Genomic DNA, 22,859 nt, shown 5'->3' with positions numbered 1-22,859 from the left:
TTCAACAGAGGAACTAGAATGTGACTGGAGAATACCTGTGAGATGAGCATTGTTTTCTGCTGAAGGTTGATTTTTGAAGGCTATTTGGAATGGAGCCATGCACACGCCGGTCCTTGCTGCTTTGTTCTTTTTCTGCTTAACTGACCATCTTTGTTCTCCAGTAAAGAGCTGGCCAAGGGAGAAGTCATGTTTTCTTTTTTAGCTTCAAACAATTTTGCAAGGAAAAATTAGGTAAAGTTCAAAGATAAAGGTTTGCTCTAGAGTGCAATATTCCTTTTGTCATCTTTTTCATCTGTTCCTCTGTGGATTACTTCTAGCATCCTCCTGCAAGGCACATACATGGCCTGATTACTCGGGCATTTTCTTCTCTCTCTTATGCCCAAATCTTGATCTATTGCATTCACTGGGCTTAGTCTGAGAACCGAAGAAGAGAGAACTGCATTCGTCCATTTTTGTGTTTGGATCACTAGACTATACCTCAGCCCCATTCACTGGTCCTGCTCAAACCCCTGCACAGCCCTTCTCTACCCCATACTCCATGGGTACTATATATGAATTGTCTTTTTGTAGCTCATGTGGTAACTTAAAATATTTCTATTATGAAAATTTGCAAACATACAAATAGAGAGCATAGTAAAACATGCTTCTTGAATACCCACCACACAGATTCCATTACCAACATTTTTAGTGTACTCTTTTAAAACCCTAGTTTATCTTAATATTTTGTTCTCTTACGCTATAACATCTGTCTTTCTAAAACTTGTCCTTTAGTCATGTGCTTAATAGATCGAATAGTGATCTCTTCTGTGGTATTCAGTTTCAATACTTAATTATTCATTGTCAAAGACAGTGGTATGTGAGAGAAATTAAAATTAAACAAACATAGCTAATTTATTGATAACTTCATAGAGTAACTTTGGGCACAGGTTACAATTTAATTGTAATTATCATTTCTATTCTATTAAGTTAACCCCTAAACCTGAAAACTAAATTTTCACCTATATTTTTAAAAATTAAAATATGATCAATCATGTGAGTCATTAACCCCATTCTGGTTACTTACCAGGGAGTGTTATTTTTTGTGAACGTCTCTTATTCTTCTTCCGATTTCCTTTGTATATAGTCTTGAAATTACTAAATACTTTCAATGTGTTCTTAGACCGTCTCATCCCTTAAGGACCTAAGAGCAACAGGAATCTTCCTTATAGACATTAATACTAGTATTGAAAATTATGAACTACATTTTGTCTGCAAGAATACTTCTTAACTAAATAGGATAGCATTATGATATTAGCTTTAAACCAAGGTTAATCACTTTTATTCCACTGAGTAACTCCTTGCTTTTGCACATTATAATTCACTGTTGAAATTCTTTAATTTTTTTCCTATTTTTTTTTTTTCTTCTTCTGCAGCTCTTGTAAATGTGAAACTCTGGGCCATTGATCGACAATGTTTTCAAACAATAATGATGAGGACAGGACTCATCAAGCATACCGAGTATATGGAATTTTTAAGAAGGTAGGATGCTTTCTTTTCTCCTGAGAGTGTTTTATTGTCTTTTCAACCTTCCTCTGAAACTCAGCCCGGGAAACACTTTTTGCCTTTATCTCAGTCTTATTAGCCTACAAATTTGTGGAAGTACAAGACTTTGCACTGGCTTCTTTCTGTTTCTGCTGCCAAATTTCATGATAGGTGGTTAAGTCAGAACTTCAGAGTTTCATCCAACATCCTCTCATAGAGGAGAGCAGCATAGAGGAGAGAAGCAAGTGAGCATTTGCAGGAACAATGACAACAAAAAGGATATTGAGTCCATCTCTAACTGTTGATCAATTAATATATTTACCTCTTCTAAAGCAACCCACAGTATAAGACTGAATCATCTCTGTGTGAGGTTCTATATTAAAGATCAGATGACTAAGATGAAAGTTCCAAGAAGAAGTTTATTATCCTTTAATCCTGAATTTAATTTCCCAAATTAAATTCATTTTATGTTGCAGTTCTGAGGTATCAAAAGCTTTTCTTTTCCTGATATTATATATTATGATAATAACTCAGTATACCATAGGAATTGGAAAAAAACGCCAGCTTTCGTTTCTTAGGAATATACTGATAGTCACTGAAATTCATTTGTCTCTAGGCTTATTTTATTTTAAAGAGTATATATTATCATTAAAAAGAATATTGACAACTTTGACTTTTTTTGAAAAAGTTATTTTGTATAATTTTTCTTTTGGAACAGAACCATCACTAAATAGTGATGTACAGAGTATGTGAGCTAAATGGGAGTGCAACACCAATTAAGAGTTCATTTTTGAGAGCTAGAATGTTAAACTGGCCTTTTTATTTTATATTTTTGGTGAAGAAATTGTTTAAATGGAGTCAAAAAATCATATCTTGTGTCAGTGATAGAAAAATCTTAATGGATATCTCTTGAATTTTCTTAAAGGCAATTTTGCTGTTCCTTACTTGGGTATTTCTCTTGGTTAACTTATTGTTTCTGATTACATTTTTTATTTCCACATAATTTTTTCTTTATTCCTGGTAAAAGGACAATAAAAATTCAAATATGACATCAGGTGAGACCTATTAAAAAATTACTCTATTGTTAAGGTGTTGGTTTTTTTACTAAAGGTGATTGAATGAAACAGAAGTGGAAATGTGAATTTCTTCTGTTTGAAGATAAGTATAGTTTGCGAGGAAATTAAATTATTCAGGTGCCATCTGTGTATGTTATATATGTATATATATGTTGATATGTGTGCTGATACATAGATGTGTGTATGTGAATGGAGACAGAGATAAGAGTGAATGTTCATTTTTAAGCCTTTATTAAAGTACAAGTTACTGATTTCTTGTGATGCAGCCCTGACAGAGAAAGATCCCAATTGGTAATCAGTGAAATGCTTGTCTGTGGGACAGAGTTAACTATTTGTCTCACATACCTAAGAGCTGGGTATTTATGGTGCTGGTTTCAGCTTCCATAAGTTAGTTTTCATAAGGAAATGGAATGAGTGCCAATGCTGTCTTTCATGGCTCCAACAAAAACTCTTTATTAGAGGCACAATTTCAGGAAATTGTAGATGTCTCTGTGTGTGTGTGTGTGTGTGTAATTGATCCTGGATATACTTTTATTTTTGTATTCTCAGAGATGCCCAAATTTATCATCTATTTTGACAATTCAAACCTTAAACAATAAAAGTTGGTTCTCTTAGATTGCGTAAACATTTCTTGTTGGTCAGCTTAGAGCAAGTGGAGTTTAACTGATTTACTAAAAGAGACAGGCACTGACTTTGATGTCACTCTTCATCTGGCCACTCTGTAAAACATCAGGTCCACATCATTTGTGTATATAGTAGTGGGCTGGGAGTCCAGAAAGGTGACAAATGACCACTGTTGCCTGGGGCCAGCTTTAATCTTCCTAAATTATTACTGTGACCAGCTGGTTCTCTTTCTACAATGCTCATAGTTCCTGTTGAATTAGTTACAGCATCATTAGCTGGGTATTCAAGGTCCTCCCACAGCCAATGGCTGCCTGCTTTTTCAGCCAGATTTCTTCTCGCCCCAGGCAAACCAAATGATTCCATGTGCCCAAGCAGACCTTGTGCTTTTATATAGCACACTGCCTCTGTTGCCTTTTCCCCCACTGTCAATGTTTAAGTCTCTCTCGTCTTTTTATATTCAACTAAAAGCTGCCCTTTCCACAGATACTGATGGTTCTACTGGGAAGCAATCTCTCTCTTCTCTGGAGCTTCATTTCTACCATGTGTGTTATTTTCTACTTTATTATAATCTCACTGCTAAACTTATCTCTACTTTTAAACTACAGACTTTTCGGGACTAGAGCTATTTCTTAAGCATCTTGGTATTCTTCTTTGGCACACAGCTTACCACTTTGTAGACAGGCAATTTACAGGACAGTAAGTGTGGGATGAGTACGTAATTTGAAGTGCCCACTGGAAAATAAAATTCAGGACTCCTTTTGCAAAAATTGTGAAAAATTTCAAGACACTGGTGGCATAGTATGAAACCAAGTATAGTGATCTTCTAATCTTGGGCCCTGTGCTATTATACTTGTGAAACTAAGAGTGAGTAATCATTCCTCCTTCACTTTCCCAGGTTAATACTTTCTGCCATTTATTTTGCAAGGCTGTTGGAATGACATAATATTCCCCAAGGAAATGTAGATCTTGTCAAAAACTAAGATGACCAAAATTAAACTTTTCTACCATAACTTCAGAATTTTTTATTTCCGTTTATTGTTGATTTTTAAATTCTGCTTCCCACTCTTACATTATGTAAAAGCTTTAAAAGTTTATATAGTTAAGTCAGCCAACTTTTTACTTTATGGTTTCATGTTTAGAAAGACTTACTTTATCATAAAAACATAGACTTAATACTTAAATCCTCTGTAGCAGCCTGTGTGTGTGCACGTGCGCTTGTGTGTATGCGCGTGGCGGGGTGTTTTTCTCTAATATGCTTGCTAAAAACTTTCATCTGAATTTTTCTACTATAGATACATATTCTTCATAGTTTGTTAAGGATTTAAGCAATGTGACACAATCAGAAAAATTAAAACTCTAGCAGATGGTATTAGAAATCATCAGAATTCTTCACAGTGAGGGTCTCTGGTACATTGGAATGCCTTCCTAATGGAGGACTTTCAAGGGCAGGGACAGGCTAAAAGAGGAGTGATTCTGTATCACTGCTCATCTCCCCATACCACACTTCACTTTTCTAAATAAGCAGTAAATTTGGAGGGTGAGAAAAGGAGGGGACACATCAGACATGTAAATGCACAGACCAAATGCAAGGATTTTTCTCATCAAAGTCGGTTTTTTTCATTCCAGTGTGTTTACTCATTTTGTAACCACCAGTCATGTGGTCTGGCCTCCTCTTTGCTATTAAACGCCACATCAGACCATGATTCTGGTCTTTAATCCTATTTAGTTGTTTCTCTTTTGTGCTTAAATTTCACATTCCCTGATGTAAACACATGTTCCTATGCAAGCATAGCAAAACCAAAAAATATTCAAGGGGCAGTGCTGCTAAGCAAGGTACGATTGCTATAGGTCCAGTAGCGATTTTGTGAGATGCATTTTCTATCTTCTTTGGCTACTGAAAAATGCTGTTGTTTTGCAGATGGATTCTGAAAAATAACTGCTAGAGTTAACTGCCAGAGTTAATTTGTGTTGCTTTTTTTCTGAGCATATTCTCTGTGCTACTGTTGGCACAGACATCTATAGCCGGAGGAGCATTAGAATGCAGTTGTGTGACCACTGGGATATGCTTGAAGGAACTGGGTTTTCTGTTGGCCCCGAACTATGATGCTGCTGAACCTCTATTTATCTTAATGCCTCCCTGACAAATCAGAGACACAGCAGGGACTGTTTGGAATTTAAGCTACTCAATCAAGCCTGTCGACCCACAAAAAAACCTTTTCTTGATCCACTAAGGAATCTTTTGGTAAGGCAGATATGCTCGCATCATCATTCTGCATAAAACCTTTCCATGACTACTACTCACTCCTAAGATAAAGTACGTCTTTGGCACTGTCGTCAAAGCCCTGCTTCCTCTGGCTACTGCTGACCTCCCTAGGTTCATCTCACTCTCCATCTTCTCCTTCCTTGTCTTCTCATTCCCTCTTTACTCTAGTCCCCTGGTGAGCCTTCATTTCCTTATATGCTGTGTTCCCTCGCAATGGAGATCCTCCTAAGAGACTCCTCTCCCTTTGAATGGATGCATTTTCTAGGGTGATCTATGGTGTAGCACTCTGGAAATGGTGTGCCATTATGGCAGAAAAAGGAATCTGGTCTCAAACAATTACAGATTTCTGATTTACCTTCCTTAGGTTGAAAGAGAAATTAATAGTATTAGCCACCAAGTTTCATGTTGTATTTTCAATAAATAGCATTTTAAAGTTTAGGGATTTTGAAGTTCTTTACCTATTTGATTCTCAGCTGACTCTCCAACCATTAAGGTAGTTTTCAGTTTTGGGTTTTTATTTGTTTTTGTTTTCTTCTGTTTTTGTGGTACGCGGGCCTCTCACTGTTGTGGCCTCTCCCGTTGCGGAGCACAGGCTCCGGACGCACAGGCCCAGTGGCCATGGCTCACGGGCCCAACCGCTCCACGGCATGTGGGATCTTCCCGGACCGGGGCATGAACCCGTGTCCCCTGCATCGCAGGCAGACTCTCAACCACTGCGCCACCAGGGAAGCCCAGTTTTCAGTGTTAAAACTAGCAGTCACGTGGTTTGGCCCTCTTTGGGCAGGAGAGTGGGTCTTCTTCAGGGATCTCTGATCAGATCCCTGGAAGCTAATTTATAACAAAGCCCAAAGCTAATGGCTCCCTATGAGGGCCGTAGCAGCATCCACATACAAGGTGTCCAGATGAGGAGTGGGCCTTTGGCAAATCATAGGACTACTCTGCTGATTAATCCTTCTGCCCCAGTTTTCTCATTGAGAGCCCTGGTGTACATTTTGATGCTGTGTAAATGTTCCTTATTCCGTATGTCCATTCCTAGGGAGTAAGCCCAAATCTAGTTTGTTATCCCCCATTATTCTCTAAAACAGTAATACTTGTGTATACATCTAACATATAATTAAATGTTACTTACATATGCATATTAGAAAAGTAAGTGATTCCTTTAAAAAAAAAAGCAATATGACTTTGTTCTAGAAACTTCATGCTATCCTTTGGATATCAGAATGACCTTCACTATGTGGATAATTTCATTTGGGGTTGACTCTATGACTTCAGTCTATATCCCAGACCAACCTTCCTGAAATGTCTCTTTAATTGCTTTACATTTCTCTCATCTGGTAGTTTTGACCACACCTGTCACTAGCAGCGGCCTAGCCTACATAATGATGCATCTTCATGTCTGGTCTGATACATCAATAATGATTAAATTTTAGTTTTAGAAACATCTAAGACAAGATATAGTTTCGTCTCTGTGCGCATTTTATAGGTGAAGGAATTGAGTCTCAGAGGCCAAAATAAGTTCACATTCAGTTAGAAACAGAACTTAGAACTCAGGCTTCTGAATTCCCAGTCTGAGTATTCTCCCATACCTGGACTCAAGTTCACAGTTCATTCACAGCTTCTAATGAAGCTCCTCACTGTAGTGAACTTAACATGAGGCTGGGTTAGTGGTATTTTCTTTTTGCCTCTCCACAAAGGTAACATACTTAGATTATTAGTTTGATATTATATAGGCTTTTTTCTGTACTCTATATTTTTACTTTCGGCCTGGGGTAATGACATTTTTAAATGCCTTGCAAGTTTTTCCTTCTCTGATCCAGTTTAAAAACCCCCCAAATTTCATTTTCTTATAACTCAATCCAACAGGTCACCTTGTTTCTCAGATTTTTATTGTTTATCATATTTATAAAAACATAGGGAGAGATTTAGAGTTCTTTGAGTAGAATACAAACTTGTAAGGGATATGAGAGGTTGCTCATTTCACTAATGAGAGAGCCGAGGCCTAGATTGGTTGTGGGAGTTGCCCAAAGTCACATGGACAATTGGTGGTACGGTTAACCCTTGAACAATGTGCAGGTTAGGGGCACCAACCCCCATGCACTCAAAAATCCGAATATAACTTATAGTCAGCCCTCTGTATCCATGGTTCCTCCGTATCTGCCATTCCACATCCTCAGATTCAACCAACCATGGATCATGAGGCGCTCTAGTGTTTACTGTGGAAAACATTTTCATGAAAGTGGACCCATGCAGATCAAATCCCTGCTGTTCCAGGGTCAACTATATACTGATCCAGCTCTCTGCCCTCAGGTAAAGCTGAAATTCAACTGTCTTTTGTTCAAAACCTCCAGCGTATAACTCAACACGATCTTGACTAAACACACGTTCCAGTGTTTCACAATTCCTCTAGGATATGTTTTAATACTCCTGCTAAGATTGCTATATTGTCCATAGGAAGAGAAAGTAACTGCTTACAGCTGCCCTTGTAATGTCAGTTTTGAATGACAGATGTGGGGTGGGGTCTGCAAATTTACATTTTTAACAAGTTCTCAGGTGATGCTCATGCTTTTGGTCTGGGGACCGCTCTTGGGAATCACTGATCTAGGATATAAGATGAAGGTAGAAAATATATTTCAAATATTTTAAATGTTTGTGTGACTTGTTATGAAAAGAGTATTTGTTTAAATTTTGGATTCAGCATCTTATAGGTATGTAATCTTAGGCGAGTTTCTTTAAACAGACTCTCAGTTTCTACAACCAAAAATAGGGTACCCTCCCACAATGAAGGATTATAATTAGGAATAAACAAAATACGATAATATGAGCAGTTACTGAGTGTGTGCTAAGCAATGTTCAAAACACTTTAGATGTATTAACTTATTTAATCCTCAAGAAAACTCTTTAAAGTAAGTACTAACATTTACATTTTACAGATGAGAAAACTGAGGCCTAAGAGTTAAATAAAGTTCCACTGACTTTGTCCTTGGTGTATCTGGGTTTCTTCCCATTTACTGTAATTTTTTCTCTAATATTGCCCTTTCCCCAAACCTCAGTAATTTTTTCCTTCCTCCCACCCCTGAGGGTATGTTCTTAGAAATAAATACTCTGTAATAGCATAAGAGCTGTCACTTTAAATGATGATAAATAAAAGTGATGATGTCTTAGAATTGCTTAGGCTCAGTGATATTTGGAAATCCACCACCTGTATGTCAGAAGGCACCATTATTACTAACATGGATATTAAATAACCAAGAACTAAGGGTCACTGTCTTTTGGCATCAGAGGAAAGTGTTTGTGGCTTGAAGCTCCTTTCTACCCTCCTGCCTGGAGCTCTTCAAGCACAGATGGTGGTCTTTAGGCGGGACCTGTCCTTGCTTAGTTAAGCTGAGTTTTGTGAACTTCTTTAAGGAATTGCACTATTTGGATGTTTATTGATGGAGTATCTTTGGTACACTTTAGTCTGAAGAAATCATGATGCTACTTTTTGGGCACAAATTATGTAAGGGACAACAATATAGTCTAATCAACTTGTTGAGATCACATTTGTGGAAAAGCAAAATCACGATCCCACTTTCCCTAGATTTTACGGGGAGAGATGGCAAAAGAAGGTGCATATGAAAATAGTTTTAGGGATTTTGGACCTTTTTAAAAATTTTTCAAAGGATAAGTGACAGACCTTTTAAGCTCTTAAGCTTTGAGCTTTAATAGAGCTTTTCTAGAAGATTGTGAAACCCGCATTAGAATTAAGCTCTGCAAAGCTGGCATAGTTTTGACGGCAAATGATGTGACGAATAAAGAGGTACTGTCTCACACCATTTTCAAGTTGGCCTGCTTACAGCCCATTTCATGGTAGCAGATCCATTCTCATTAAAGGTGACACAGGAGCAGATAAATGTAAGTGGCCATTAATTTCATGTTGTCATCTAGCATTTGCACAAGTGTCTCCATATTGATCCTTTTTAAAAAGAGCATGTAATCTGATATTTGCATAATGATATGGTGATTAAAATTATTCATCTGCAATGTTTACATATAGGCATACTCACCTCCACATGTGTGAATTCCTTCTAATTCTTGCAAATGATTAATAAGACATCTGATTTATGGTATTTGTGGCTAAAATTGTCCATTTAAGTCAAGTAATGAGTCTTATACAGACAAGTACTGTTTGGCTCTGAGGAAGACAAGGCCCCAACTAAGGGACTTAGTACATTGATTCATTATGCTGCTCGTCCTGAGGCTAAGCTTGAAAGGATGTGTCCCTTTGGGGATTGTAGGCTGACTTTCCTCCATCATGTTCCTAGGATAGTTTCTCAACACTGGGGTTTAAAAAACTAAAGCCGTGTGATAAAGCAGTTTAATATTCCTTCATTTTATTGCTGTAGTTTTGATCCTTATAAATCATTTCTGTAGTGAGGCTTCTGTATTTTTTATTGAAGTATAGTTGATTTACAATACTATATTAGAGGCTTATTTCATTTCTGTATATTTCATGCTGAGCCTGCTTACCGTCCTATCTTTTTAAAATGTTTTATATGCCAATGATTGGTGCATCTGGGACGGAGTTGTTTTCCATCAGGAGAATTGTTCTGTAATGAACAAGTTCAGAAGGAATCCATGAGCTTTTAGGGAAACTAAGAACGGGGAGCTCCTTGGATCCCAGCAACCTAGATTTCTCCACTAGATGTAGAAATCTACTTCCCCACAGCTGGAGAGACATCTGAGAATCTGGAGTGTGGATGAGGAAACTCTGTTGAGGGACAAAGTAAACATCCGGGTGATTTAGACAAAGTACGTGTCTCAGCTTGTACGTTTTATCTGTCCTGGGAAGAGGAGAGTACATCAGTTTGTTTAGAAAAAGCCTGAATAAGGAGAAATATGACTCATAGTTTCTGTTTCTAGGGTGTGTGTGTGTGTGTGTGTGGTTTTTTTTTTTGGCTTGGAATAAAGTTATTCACAATTTATTTACCAATATGACTTTACCGAGGTGACCTCTTAAGCTTAGAATCTGGCTGTTAAGCAGAAAGGGTATCTCCAAACCAGACAGTCCTGCTTTTCTGCTTTGCCTCGGGTGTAGGGAAAGTGCACTGGAATAGGAAGCCATGAGAGGCAGCAGCTGGCATGGTGTCTGGTAACAGAAAGACGGGCTGGGTTCTGATCACTCCCCCACAGAGTTTTCAGAGCAGTGAAGGAGACAAGGGAGGAAACAAGAACAAAACAGCCCGCACCTGCTACTTTATACACATTATCTCACGTACCTTTGACGGGATTCTTTGAGGGAGTTGGCGTTATTCCCACTTCATTGAGGAGGCAACTGGAGTTATGGAAATGACAAGCTTTCCCAGCATCACACAGCTGGATTCAAAACCAGACCCGGTCCCAAAGTCCTTGTTCTCTTGATCACATCAGGCCAACTTCCTGAAAATGGATAATGTCAGGAGATCAATAGATGAGTATTTATTATTTTTTTATATATAGAAGAAAAGTGCCAATTGGTGAACATATTAAAAAAAGTCACAAGGATAAATAATGACAAAATTTATTTGGAAATTCATTTCTTGATGCATTTCAACCATTGAAAAAACTTTCTAACATTAATTTGTGTGTAATCATCTATCCATATATGAAAGGAATCGTGAGGTTTTTTTTTAATAGGATTTACTTTTCTTTCTTAATTAATTAATTTATTTATTTAGGGCTGTGTTGGGTCTTCGTTTCTGTGCGAGGGCTTTCTCTAGTTGTGGCAAGTGGGGGCCACTCTTCATCCCGGTGCGCGGGTCTCTCACTATCGCGGCCCCTCTTGTTGTGGAGCACAGGCTCCAGACGCGCAGGCTCAGTAGTTGTGGCTCACGGGCCTAGTTGCTCTGCGGCATGTGGGATCTTCCCAGACCAGGACTCGAACCCGTGTCCCCTGAATTAGCAGGCAGATTCTCAACCACTGCACCACCAAGGAAGCATCAATTGTGAGGTTTTGAAGAGTTATTTAAAACCAGAGGGGAGAGGATATTTTTTCTTTGAAATCTCCTGATAAGCATAGTATTTTAAAATTTGTATGTATACAACAAATGATAGAATATTTATGTCAGCCTAGGATTCCAATTAAGCAGTGTAACTTCAGTTATTCTATAAATACATAGGGTTTAAAATTATTCAGTACTTTTGAAGAAATTCTGTTTTCTCCGTTGACTGGATGGGGTCCAATGGGTAAACATTGCATTCCATGTTTGGAAAAAAACTCCTTAAGTCCTCTGGTCTGTTGTGCAAACAGATAAATTAAAGTTGCCTCAGAGGATGGTTTTGTTTGTTTTATTTTTTGAAAGAAATTAAATCCATGAGTAAATTTAACACAGACAAGGCCAAGATTTAAGGCAATACAAGGAACATATTAAACTTCAAGGACTTTAGTTGCAGAGAATTCTGAATTCTTACAAATTTCATCTCTCTTTGGCTCATATGCACTCTGAACTCTGTATACTTAGAAGTAGCATTGTTTGCTGAAATTATGTCCTGGTGTTAGAGACAGGGGAGTTACAGGGAATGAGAGATTTTTGTTGTTATTGTTAATCTATGTTCCAATATCGCCTGGATAAAAATCTGAAAAGATACTATAAGACTATCCAAAAGATAAGTCTGCAAAGTAGCTGAACCCTAACCAGCAAGAAGTTATTGACTGGTCTTTTAGTAAAGTTAGTGAATATTATTCTAAATGGCGTTAAGCCAACCTTCCTTCCTCCTTCCCTTCCTCCTTCCTTTTCTTCCTCTTCCCTTTCTTCTTTGCTTCCCACCTTTCTCCTATTCTTCCTCTCCTCCTCCTCCTCATCTTTTTCCCTCAATAAATAAATGCATTCAGATGTAGAAGCAGTCAGTAGCTTCTTACGGGTAAAGTTTTGGTACAAACAACATGTGATCAAAAGGGTGGATTAAAATCAATATATTCTGCTATGTTAAAAATATTAAATTCATATTTTAAGTACTTTTAGACACTTAATACAAAAGGTGAAGAGTGTGCTAAGTATTTAGTAGTAATGATAGGGCCACCTGGCAAAATGAAGAATTCTATATTGGATGTATAGAATTAGCCCAAGTGAGGTTTAGTTTAAGGATGTATTGTCTCCCTAATGACAGTTCACTCAGTCTTCACTCTTGTTTTTTTTTTTTTTTGACGGTACGCGGGCCTCTCACTGTTGTGGCCTCTCCTGTTGGAGAGCGCAGGCTCAGCGGCCATGGCTCATGGGCCTAGCTGCTCTGCGGCATTTAGGGATCTTCCCGGACCAGGGCACGAACCCGTGTCCCCTGCATCGGCAGGCGGACTCTCAACCACTGCGCCACCAGGGAAGCCCTCAGTCGTCTCTCTTGATGACTTAAACTCTGATTCTCAGAATTCTAATGGCTAGTTAATTAGGCTCTCTAGCACTAAACTATTTTTACTTCAATTTGAAGCTCTCTAATAAGACGAGAGATCCTGTTTGAGTAAAAAAAAAAAAAAAAAAACAAGCTTTTTAGAAAAGAGAATTTTTCTATCACTAATATTCTTTTTTTAACATCTTTATTAGAGTATAATTGCTTTACAGTGGTATGTTAGTTTCTGCTTTATAACAAAGTGCATCAGTTATACATATACATATGTCCCCATATCTCTTACCTCCTGCATCTCCCTCCCTCCCACCCTCCCTATCCCACCCCTCTAGGTGGTCACAAAGCACCAAGCTGATCTCCCTGTGCTATACGGCTGCTTCTCACTAGCTATCTATTTTACGTTTGGTAGTGTATATATGTCCATGCCAGTCTCTCATTTTGTCCCAGCTTACCCTTCCCCCTCCCCATATCCTCAAGTCCATTCTCTAGTAGGTCTGCATCTTTATTCCCGTCTTGCCCCTAGGTTCTTCTGACCATTTTATTTTTTTTTAGATTCCATATATAAGTATTAGCATACAGTATTTGTTTTTCTCTTTCTGACTTACTTCACTCTGTATGACAGTCTCTAGGTCCATTCGCCTCACTACAAATAACTCAGTTTCATTCCCTTTTATGGCTGAGTAATATTCCATTATATATATGTGCCACATCTTCTTTATCCATTCTACAGTCGATGGACACTTAGGTTGCTTCCATGTCCTGGCTATTGAAAATAGAGCTGCAATGAACATTGTGGTACATGACTCTTTTTTGAATTATGGTTTTCTCAGTATATGCACAGTAGTGGAATTGCTGTGTCGTATGGTAGTTGTATTTTTAGTTTTTTAAGGAAGCTCCATACTGTTCTCCATAGTGGCTGTATCAATTTACATTCCTACCAACAGTGCAACAGGGTTCCCTTTTCTCCACACTCTCTCCAGCATTTATTGTTTGTAGATTTTTTGATGATGGCCATTTTGACCAGCGTGAGATGATATCTCATTGTAGTTTTGATTTGCATTTCTCTGATTAATGATGTTGAGCATTTTTTCATGTGTTTGTCGGCAATCTGTATATCTTCTTTGTAGAAATGTCTGTTTAGATCTTCTGCCCTCTTTTAGATTGGGTTGTTTGTTTTTTTGATATTGAGCTGCATGAGTTGCTTGTATGTTTTGGAGATTAATCCTTTGTCAGTTGCTTCATTTGCAAATATTTTCTTCTATTCTGAGAGCTGTCTTTTCGTCTTGCATATGGTTTACTTTGCTGTGCAAAAGCTTTTAAGTTTCATTAGGTCCCATTTGTTTGTTTTTATTTCCATTTCTCTAGGAGGTGGGTCAAAAAGGATCTTGCTGTGATTTATGTCATAGAGTGTTCTGCCTATGTTTTCCTCTAAGAGTTTGATGGTGTCTGGGCTTACATTTAGGTCTTTAATCCATTTTGAGTTTTTGTGTATGGTGTTAGGGAGTGTTCTAATTTCATTCTTTTACATGTACCTGTCCAGTTTTCCCAGCACCACTTATTGAAGAGGCTGTCTTTTCTCCATTGTATATTCTTGCCTCCTTTATCAAAGGTAAGGTGACCATATGTGTGTGGGTTTATCTCTGGGCTTTCTATCCTGTTCCACTGATCTATATTTCTGTTTTTGTGCCAGTACCATACTGTCTTGATGACTGTAGCTTTGTAGTATAGTCTGAAGTCAGGGAGCCTGATTCCTCCAGCTCCGTTTTTCTTAAGATTGCTTTGGCTAGTCAGGGTCTTTTGTGTTTCCATACAAATTGTGAATTTTTTTGTCCTAGTTCTGTGAAAAATGCCAGTGGTAGTTTGATAGGGATTGCATTGAATCTGTAGATTGCTTTGGGTAGTAGAGTCATTTTCAGAGTGTTGATTCTTTCAATCCAAGAACATGGTATATCTCTCCATCTATTTGTATCATCTTTAATTTCTTTCATCAGTGTCTTACAATTTTCTGCATACAGGTCTTTTGTCTCTTTAGGTAGGTTTATTCCTAGATATTTTATTCTTTTCATTGCAGTGGTAAATGGAAGTGTTTTCTTAATTTCACTTTCAGATTTTTCATCATTAGTGTATAAGAATGCAAGAGATTTCTGTGCATTAATTTTGTATCCTGCTACTTTACCAAATTCATTGATTAGCTCTAATAGTTTTCTAGTAGCATCTTTAGGATTCTTTATGTATAGTATCATGTCATCTGAAAACAGTGACAGCTTTACTTCTTCTTTTCCAATTTGGATTCCATTTGTTTCTTCTTCTTCTCTGATTGCTGTGGCAATCAGGATGGGACAGGGGTTAAAGGAGCAGCTGATCTGGGGGCTCTGGCTCACTGAGGCCGGGGGGAGGGAGGGGTATGGATGCGGGGTGAGCCTGTGGTGGCAGAGGCCCGCTTGACGTCGCACCAGCCTGAGGTGCGCCGTGCATTCTCCCGGGGAAGTTGGCCCCAGATCCCGGGACCCTGGCAGTGACGGGCTGCACAGGCTCCTGGGAGGGGAAGTGTGGAGAGTGACCTGTGTGGATAGCTCGCACACAAGCTTCTTGGTGGCTGTGGCAGCAGCCTTAGCATCTCATGCCCGTATCTGGGGACCGTGCTGATAGACGCGGCTCACGCCTGTCTCTGGAGCTCCTTTAAGCAGCGCTCTTAATCCCCTCTCCTCGCGCACCAGGAAACAAAGAGGCAAGAAAAAGTCTCTTGCCTCTTTGGCAGCTCCGGACTTCTTCCCCGGACTCCCTCCCGGCTAGCTGTGGCGCGTTAGCCCCCTTTAGGTCTGTTCACGTACCCAAGCGCCGTCCTCTCTCTGGGATCCGCCTGAAGCCCGAGCCTCAGCTCCCAGCCCCGCCCACCCTGGCAGGGGAGCAGACAAGCCTCTCGGGCCGCTGAGTGGTGGTCGGCACCGATGCTCTGTGCGGAAATCACTCCGCTTTTCCCCCCGTACCCCTATGGCTGTGCTCTCCTCCGTGGCTCCGAAGCTCCCCTGCTCTGCCACCCACAGTCTCTGCCCGCGAAGGGGCTTCTAGTGTGTGGAACCCTTTCCTCCTTCACAGCTCCCTCCCACTGGTACAGGTCCCGTCCCTAGTCTTTTGTCTCTGTTTCTTCTTTTTTTCTTTTGCCCTACCCAGGTACGTGGGGAGTTTTCTTGCCTTTTGGGAGGTCTGAGGTCTTCTGCCAGCGTTCAGTAGTTGTTCTGTAGGAGTTGTTCCACATGTGGATGTACTTCTGATGTGTTTGTGGGGAGGAAGGTGATCTCCACGTCTTACTCTTCCGGCATCTTGAAGCTTCTCCCACTAATAATTATTCCTCATAGCTCTGGTTAAATTGCTCTGGCATCTCAAAGTACATGATTAACTTCTTCAAATAGTTTTTTTTTGATATAAACTTAACAAAAACCTGATTATATTTTTGCATACTTTTCTCTCTTCCAAGTAAACAGAGGATTCCTTTCAGAAAATTTTATAAATTGTCAATAAAGAAATAAAGTGAAAATGCCTTTTTATTTTTAGATTAATGCCCTAACCTAAGATGAAAACTTAATTTCCTCCTTTGGACATATAAGGACCCTTTGGAAAGACCCTGGCCCACTCCAAATGTAGTGGACTTAAGAACTAGGACATCTTACTCTTCCTTTTCTGAAAAGTGGCAGACTTTATTCATACTTAAGGTTCTTAGGCTCAAATTTAGACAGAATTATTCAAAGCAGATTTTAGAATTAACAAATATACTATAGAGTTAGACCTGGAGTACTTCAGGACTCTGTGGCTGACATTATTTTTCTGATCTTTTTGTCTGAGCCACATGTTTGATCTCACTTATTCAAGCTCTAGGTGTTTACTCTGTGGAAATCCCAGCATCCATAAGTCCCTTCAATACTAGCTTTGTCATCTTGTTTCACCAACCTGCCTATATCCCTGTTTCACCAACCTGCCTGTATCCCTGTCCTGGTGTCGCCTGGCTCGTCTGTTGCTGCCATCAACACCCATTAATTTGGTCTCTCCAGAATTAGTTGAAGTTGAGTGCAATATAGTAAACAGGTAGTGTTTTGGGATGACAGAAAAAACAGTATGGTCTAGGGGAGTAAGTGGGCCTGAGGTTGAAATGGGATGTTGATGAAGGAGCTGAATGCAAACCAGGGAAATAAGTCAGTAATCCCAGCACACAGGGACAGAATCAGTGAACGAACCACATTGGAATATCATTTTAGCTGAAGATTTTGATACACCAGGAAAAAGCCATAACTTGGGGAGAGCTGAAGTTGAGAATTAAATTCATAAGCACTGAGAATTAAAGGCATCATAATCATGAAAATTGAGGCCTAGGAGATAGCTTTATATGGATTTCAAATACCTTTTAAAAATATAGCTTTTCTAAATTATTTCATTTTAACTGTTATACATTAATAAAATAAAGCATATTTTATAAAAATTCTAAAAAATAAGAGAAAATTGTTACTTTCCAAAAAGATACCTGCTGTCAGCATTTGAGGATTTTAGTTATAATTTTCTACTCATGTGAAAGTTTTACCTAACTGTGCTCATGATGTGTACACAGTTTTTAATGTTGTTAATGTAACATTACATCTTTTCATGTTATTTAATATTAAATCTTTCCATACTCTTCTTTGCCGTCATATGCTGTCAACCATTGACTTCTCTACTTGAGATTAAAGGACTCTTAGTTCTGAGCTTCCCTGGTGGTGCAGTGGTTAAGAATCCGCCTGCCAATGCAGGGGACACAGATTTGAGCCCTGGTCAAGGAAGATCCCACATGCCACGGAGCAACTAAGCCCATGCGCCACAACTACTGAGCCTGCGCTCTAGAGCCCGCATGCCACAACTACTGAAGCCTGAGTGCCTAGAGCCAGTGCTCTGCAACAAGAGAAGCCACTGCAATGAGAAACCCGCGCACGGCAACGAAGAGTCGCCCCCGCTCGCCACAACTAGAGAAAGCCCACGTGCAGCAATGAAGACCCAATGCAGCCAAAAATAAAAACAAATAAATAAATAAACTTAAGAGAGAGAAAAAAAAAGGACTCCTGGTTCTGCGAGACCAGGGGATAGGGTAGATGTAATAAGAAAGAGACTTAGAATGGAGGTAACACAACTTCAACCTACTTACGTGCGCTTGCTGTGAATTCCGAGCACGTGCTAATCATACTGTCCTAGGACAGTGGAGAATGGTTAGTGTCAGGAAAAGATCCTGGAGAGGAGTGAGACTGATATGCAGCTTTAAAAAGGAAAGCTTGTGGGTTGGTCTTAAACGTTCTTTTCATGTTGGGTTTTCAGATGCGTAAAGAAGGTTTTCACAGATCCTCTATTTTGATAGGAGAAGAAATTAAGTTAGACACTTCCTAATTTGGGTATAACATTTAAAAAGCATTTTTTATTGCAGTATACCATATGTACTATAATGTGCACAAAGCTTAAGAGTATAAATCAGTGCATGCTTATCTATTTATATGCCCATGTAACCAAGATCAAGTTACAGTATGTTTTCAGGTCCTTGGTATGTGGGCCTCTCACTGTTGTGGCCTCTCCCATTGCGGAGCACAGGCTCCGGACGCACAGGCTCAACGGCCATGGCTCACGGGCCCAGCCGCTCCGCGGCATGAGGGATCTTCCCGGACCGGGGCACGAACCTGTGTCCCCTGCATCTGCAGGCGGACTCTCAACCACTGGGCCACTAGGGAAGCCCTTCAGGTCCTTGAAAGGCTCTTCTGTGCCACTTCCCAGTTAATCTCCTCTGTCAAAGATGACCATTCTGAGCTCGACCATCATTGATTAGTTTTGCCTGTCTTTCACCTTTTTATTGGAATCATATAGTACGTACTCTTCTGTGGCTGGCTTTTTTTGCTTAACATTATGTCTGAGAGAGCCATCTCTTCTGTTGTGTATATCAGTAGTTCATTCCATTTTTATTGCTCTGTATAAATATGCCACAATTTGTCCATTTTAATGACAATGGTCATTTGAGTTCTTTCCAGTTTTGAACTTTTGTAAATAAAGCTACTGGAAGCTTTCTTTTTTTTTCTGAAAGATTTCTTGACCAAAGACACCAAAAGTGTCTTTTGGTGAGTAAGTGCCTTCATTTGTCATGAGTGTATTCCTTGGGATAAAATTTCTGAGCCATAGAGAAGGCATATATTTAACTTTTACAGATAGTGCCATATAATTCTCTAAACTGGTTGAGTCAATTTATACTCCCACCAACAATAAGAAGGTGTATTCCAGATCCTTGCCAACATTTCATATTTAAATTTTTTTCAAATTTTATTTGGCTAGGGCCACAACAGTGAGAGGCCCATGTACCAAAAAAAAAAAAAAAAATTGTATTTGGCTAAAACATTTTAATAAACTAGAATATCAGTCTCCAAATCATTTTGAGTGCATATCTTAACATTTTTTAGCATACTGCCATACACACACACACACACACACACGCACACACACACACATAGTATACATCCCTTTATAAATGAAATACAGGTACTTCTGAACTAAAGCATACAGAAAATAAAATTTTTGGAAGGTGAAATTAAAATAAATAGAATTAGTAATATTCCTTTCATCAGCCCCATCGATTGTTGCACAGTTTTTGCAAGAAGACCTGCAATGTAAGGATCATAATGAAATCAGTGATTGCAGATGGAATGACTCTACTATCTTGCACAAAAAACCCGTCCCTGGGTTCCCTGGGTGCTACTAGTTTCTCCTGGTCTAGCTTTAGAGGACAAACTAAACTAGATTAGACTGAAGTTTTCCTAGGTCTAGAATCAAAATATAGAAAAGATTTTGGGGGCTGATGATTGTGAGTCATTCCAGTGTAGCCGGCCTCTCGTGTCTTCTCTGGTGCTGTCCATCAAGCTAGTGTACCCTCCCCAGAGGACGACTTTAAGGCATGCGTGCATGCCTGGATTGTAGACCATTTTTTGGTCCCATGTTTACTTTGCTTGTAGTTGATTTTTCCTTTGCTACTGATGGTCCTTCTTAACTGGTGGTTCTCAAAGTATGCTATGGGTATCCCCGACACTCTAGGGGGATCCATGAGGTCAAAACTGTTTTCCTAAAAGTATTTTCCTGGGCTTCCCTGGTGGCGCAGTGGTTGGGAATCTGCCTGTCAATGCAGGGGACACAGGTTTGAGCCCTGGTCTAGGAAGATCCCACATGCTGCGGAGCAACTAAGCCCGTGCGCCACAACTACTGTGCCTGCGCTCTAGAGCCCGTGAAGCCCATACGCCTAGAGCCCGTGGTACACAACAAGAGAAACCACTGCAATGAGAAGCCCGTGCACTGCAGAGGAGAGTAGCCCCCGCTTGCTGCAGCTAGAGACAGTCAGACCACAGCCACGAACACACAGCACAGCCAGAAATGAATAAATTAAATAATTTTTTAAAAACCCTATTTTCCTAATTATACTAAGGTGTTATTTACTTTTTTCATTCTCATTCTTTCACAAGGGTACAGTGGGGTTTTCCAGAGGCAAAAATAGCTAATGGAATGTATGCTGATATATTTTTGTGTTAGAATTTTTAAAAAGATTTTATGATCTAACATGGTAAATATAGTTATAACCCATACAAACAAAAATTCTTTGGAGTCTTTAGTAATTTTTAAAAGTTGTAAAGGGGGCTTGAGATCAAAAACATTGAGAACCACTCTTTTAAATTAAAACCAGATAAAATGAGGACAAAAACTCTAGACTTTATTAGAAATATCCTTTCTAGTACTAGCATATGAAAGTAAAATATGTTATCTTAAGGAGAAAGGCTAGTACCAAAGCCTCACTGAAAGATGAAATGTATTTTTCACTCTTAGTAAAGTTATTAAGAGGGCGATTGTTATGGGGAAGAAAATTTTTTTTCAGTTTTCTATAGCTTTGTAGTGTATTTCAGATAAAAGTGGGCTTATGTCTTTCACTGCACTTTTAGGTTAATATTCTTTTTCAAGATTTGGAAACTTTTGAACAGATAGTAGTTTTCTGGTGGATAGATCCATGCTTATAGAAAAGAATTGGGAATTTATTAAACAATAAATTCTATCCATTTCTTCTGTATAATATGCAGGCTGAAACTAACATCAATGGAATCACCTTCGAATACAAAATGATAACCTTGAACAAGTAGCTAATTTCAAACCCAGACATCTAGTTTTTTAATAAATTTATATATTTTATTTTATTTTATTTTTGGCCACATTGGGTCTTCGTTGCTGCGCGCAGGCTTTTCTCTGGTTGCAGAGAGTGGGACTACTCTTCGTTGTGGTGCACAGGTGTCTCATTGCGGTGGCTTCTCTTGTTGTGGTGCACGGGCTTCAGTAGTTGTGGCACACGGGCTCAGTAGTTTTGGCTCAAGGACTCTAGAGAGCAGGCTCAGTAGTTGTGGTGCATGGGCTTAGTTGCTCCGCGGCATGTGGGATCTTCCCGGACAAGGGCTTGAACCTATGTCCCCTGCATTGGCAGGCATATTCTTAACTACTGTGCCACCAAGGAAGCCCAGCTAGTTTTAACATAAGCCATGAGGCTTCCAGATTTTCTCAGTAGAAGGTCCTTTCTCCTGTCTTCATATCCAATATATAAAATTTGAGTGTATCTCTCTACAGTATCAGTTCTTGGCACTTCTGACACATGTCATAGAATCCATCCATGAATTTACTTTATCTAGAAACTGTTGAAAGTTTCCTGAAACATTTTGTTGGAGAGAGACGGGTTAGGGCTCAGTGTTGGTTATTCTTTGTGTTCTAAATTCTGTCTTGAAATAGTTACAGCATGTTTGGACTATGTTAGCATTCCATAGAAATGTTAAAATGCTTTAAATATCCCTTCTCTAATTTTTATAAGGATTGCATTCAGAGAAATTGTTGGTTATATTATCCAGAATTTTTTTATCCATGTGATAAATTCCCTAGAAGATTCAGTACAGTGTCAGCATTTGTCATGTCTCCAGGTGAACATGAATACTTTATTCAGATATTGAGAACTACCTTTCCATTATTTCCTTGGTTGAGAGAAATTAAGTTCTAAATCTAATGTTCAATTAGAGTAAATTTAATGCCAGAAGTCCTGTTTGCATTTTTTCCCCCCTGAAAAATTTGATTTTGATATTTTAGATTTTCTTTCTCTAGTTTTATTTGTGTTTTGAGATTTTAAATTGTTCCCTGTCTTTTGTGGATATAGGCATAGCTTAAATCAAATATATAAGTCAATGTTCATATCAGTGCATTCGTGTGTAACATGATTGTGAATGTCAAGGTGTTTCAACATTTGGAATTATTTGAGTTGCAGTTTTAGTTTGGAAAGAAGATTTTTTCTCAAGTCTTGGGAACTTTAATCTATACTGTATAGTAACATAAATTTTCCTCATTAATGGTTTTCAGTCTTTCCTTTTCACTCCAACCCACAAAAGATGGCTGACTTTGATTTTTAAGCATAGGTTACTATAGCCATGATCTCGGTTATTAATGTTGTAAATAGCTAGGTGTGAGTGGGGGACATAGACCCACATTTTTTGTATGGCATAGAAATTAATGAGGCAAAGTAAACACAGACCAACTAGGTGGTTTTAGATTTTGTAAATCGAGTTACACCTGCATGATTTTTGTCGTATTCAGTTTCTGCCATGCTCTCTCCCCCTCTCTGTTGTTCAGTCTTTGATAATCAGAGGAGTAATAAGGCAAGACCAAAAAGACTTTAAACATTTTAAAACAAATGCATTAAGAAAAAAATACAGTTTTGTTCTATCCAGACGAGAAAACCAAGATGGAATTTAACATTGAATTTTCACTGAGGAACTGAGATAAGAGCATTTCAGAAAAAGGGACAGCCTAAGTAGAAGAACAGAATTGGAAAAATTGAGACAGTTGATGATGTCTTTAGAGCGTCAGCCTGTGGCCTGCTCTGCCCTTCTCCCTTGTCTGCAATGGCTGCCTGACCCATTTCTCCCCACCTCCAGCCTGCCAAATTCCTACTCTAATGTTTCTCC

At 38.9% G+C, this 22,859-nt stretch overlaps 1 protein-coding gene across 4 annotated transcripts in view; it reads left to right on the top strand.

Moving 5' to 3' along the window:
• The window catches only part of PRKG1 (protein kinase cGMP-dependent 1), a gene marked incomplete at its 5' end in the record, with an annotated part of 1,185,104 nt that overhangs the window by 758,061 nt on the left and 404,184 nt on the right, over window positions 1-22,859 (top strand). For all 4 annotated transcript variants that reach the window (XR_014297858.1, XM_082673091.1, XM_082673088.1 and 1 more), the window contains one exon: window positions 1,413-1,518. Coding sequence is in view for 3 of the 4 variants with exons in the window: in XM_082673091.1 (XP_082529217.1) it covers window positions 1,413-1,518 (106 nt within the window). The remainder of the gene's footprint in view (window positions 1-1,412; window positions 1,519-22,859) is intronic.

The sequence above is a fragment of the Grampus griseus genome, assembly GCF_964374135.1.
Source record: "Grampus griseus genome assembly, chromosome: 16".
NCBI classification, from domain to species: Eukaryota; Metazoa; Chordata; class Mammalia; order Artiodactyla; family Delphinidae; genus Grampus; species Grampus griseus.
This window is presented reverse-complemented; position numbering and strand designations above follow the sequence as displayed.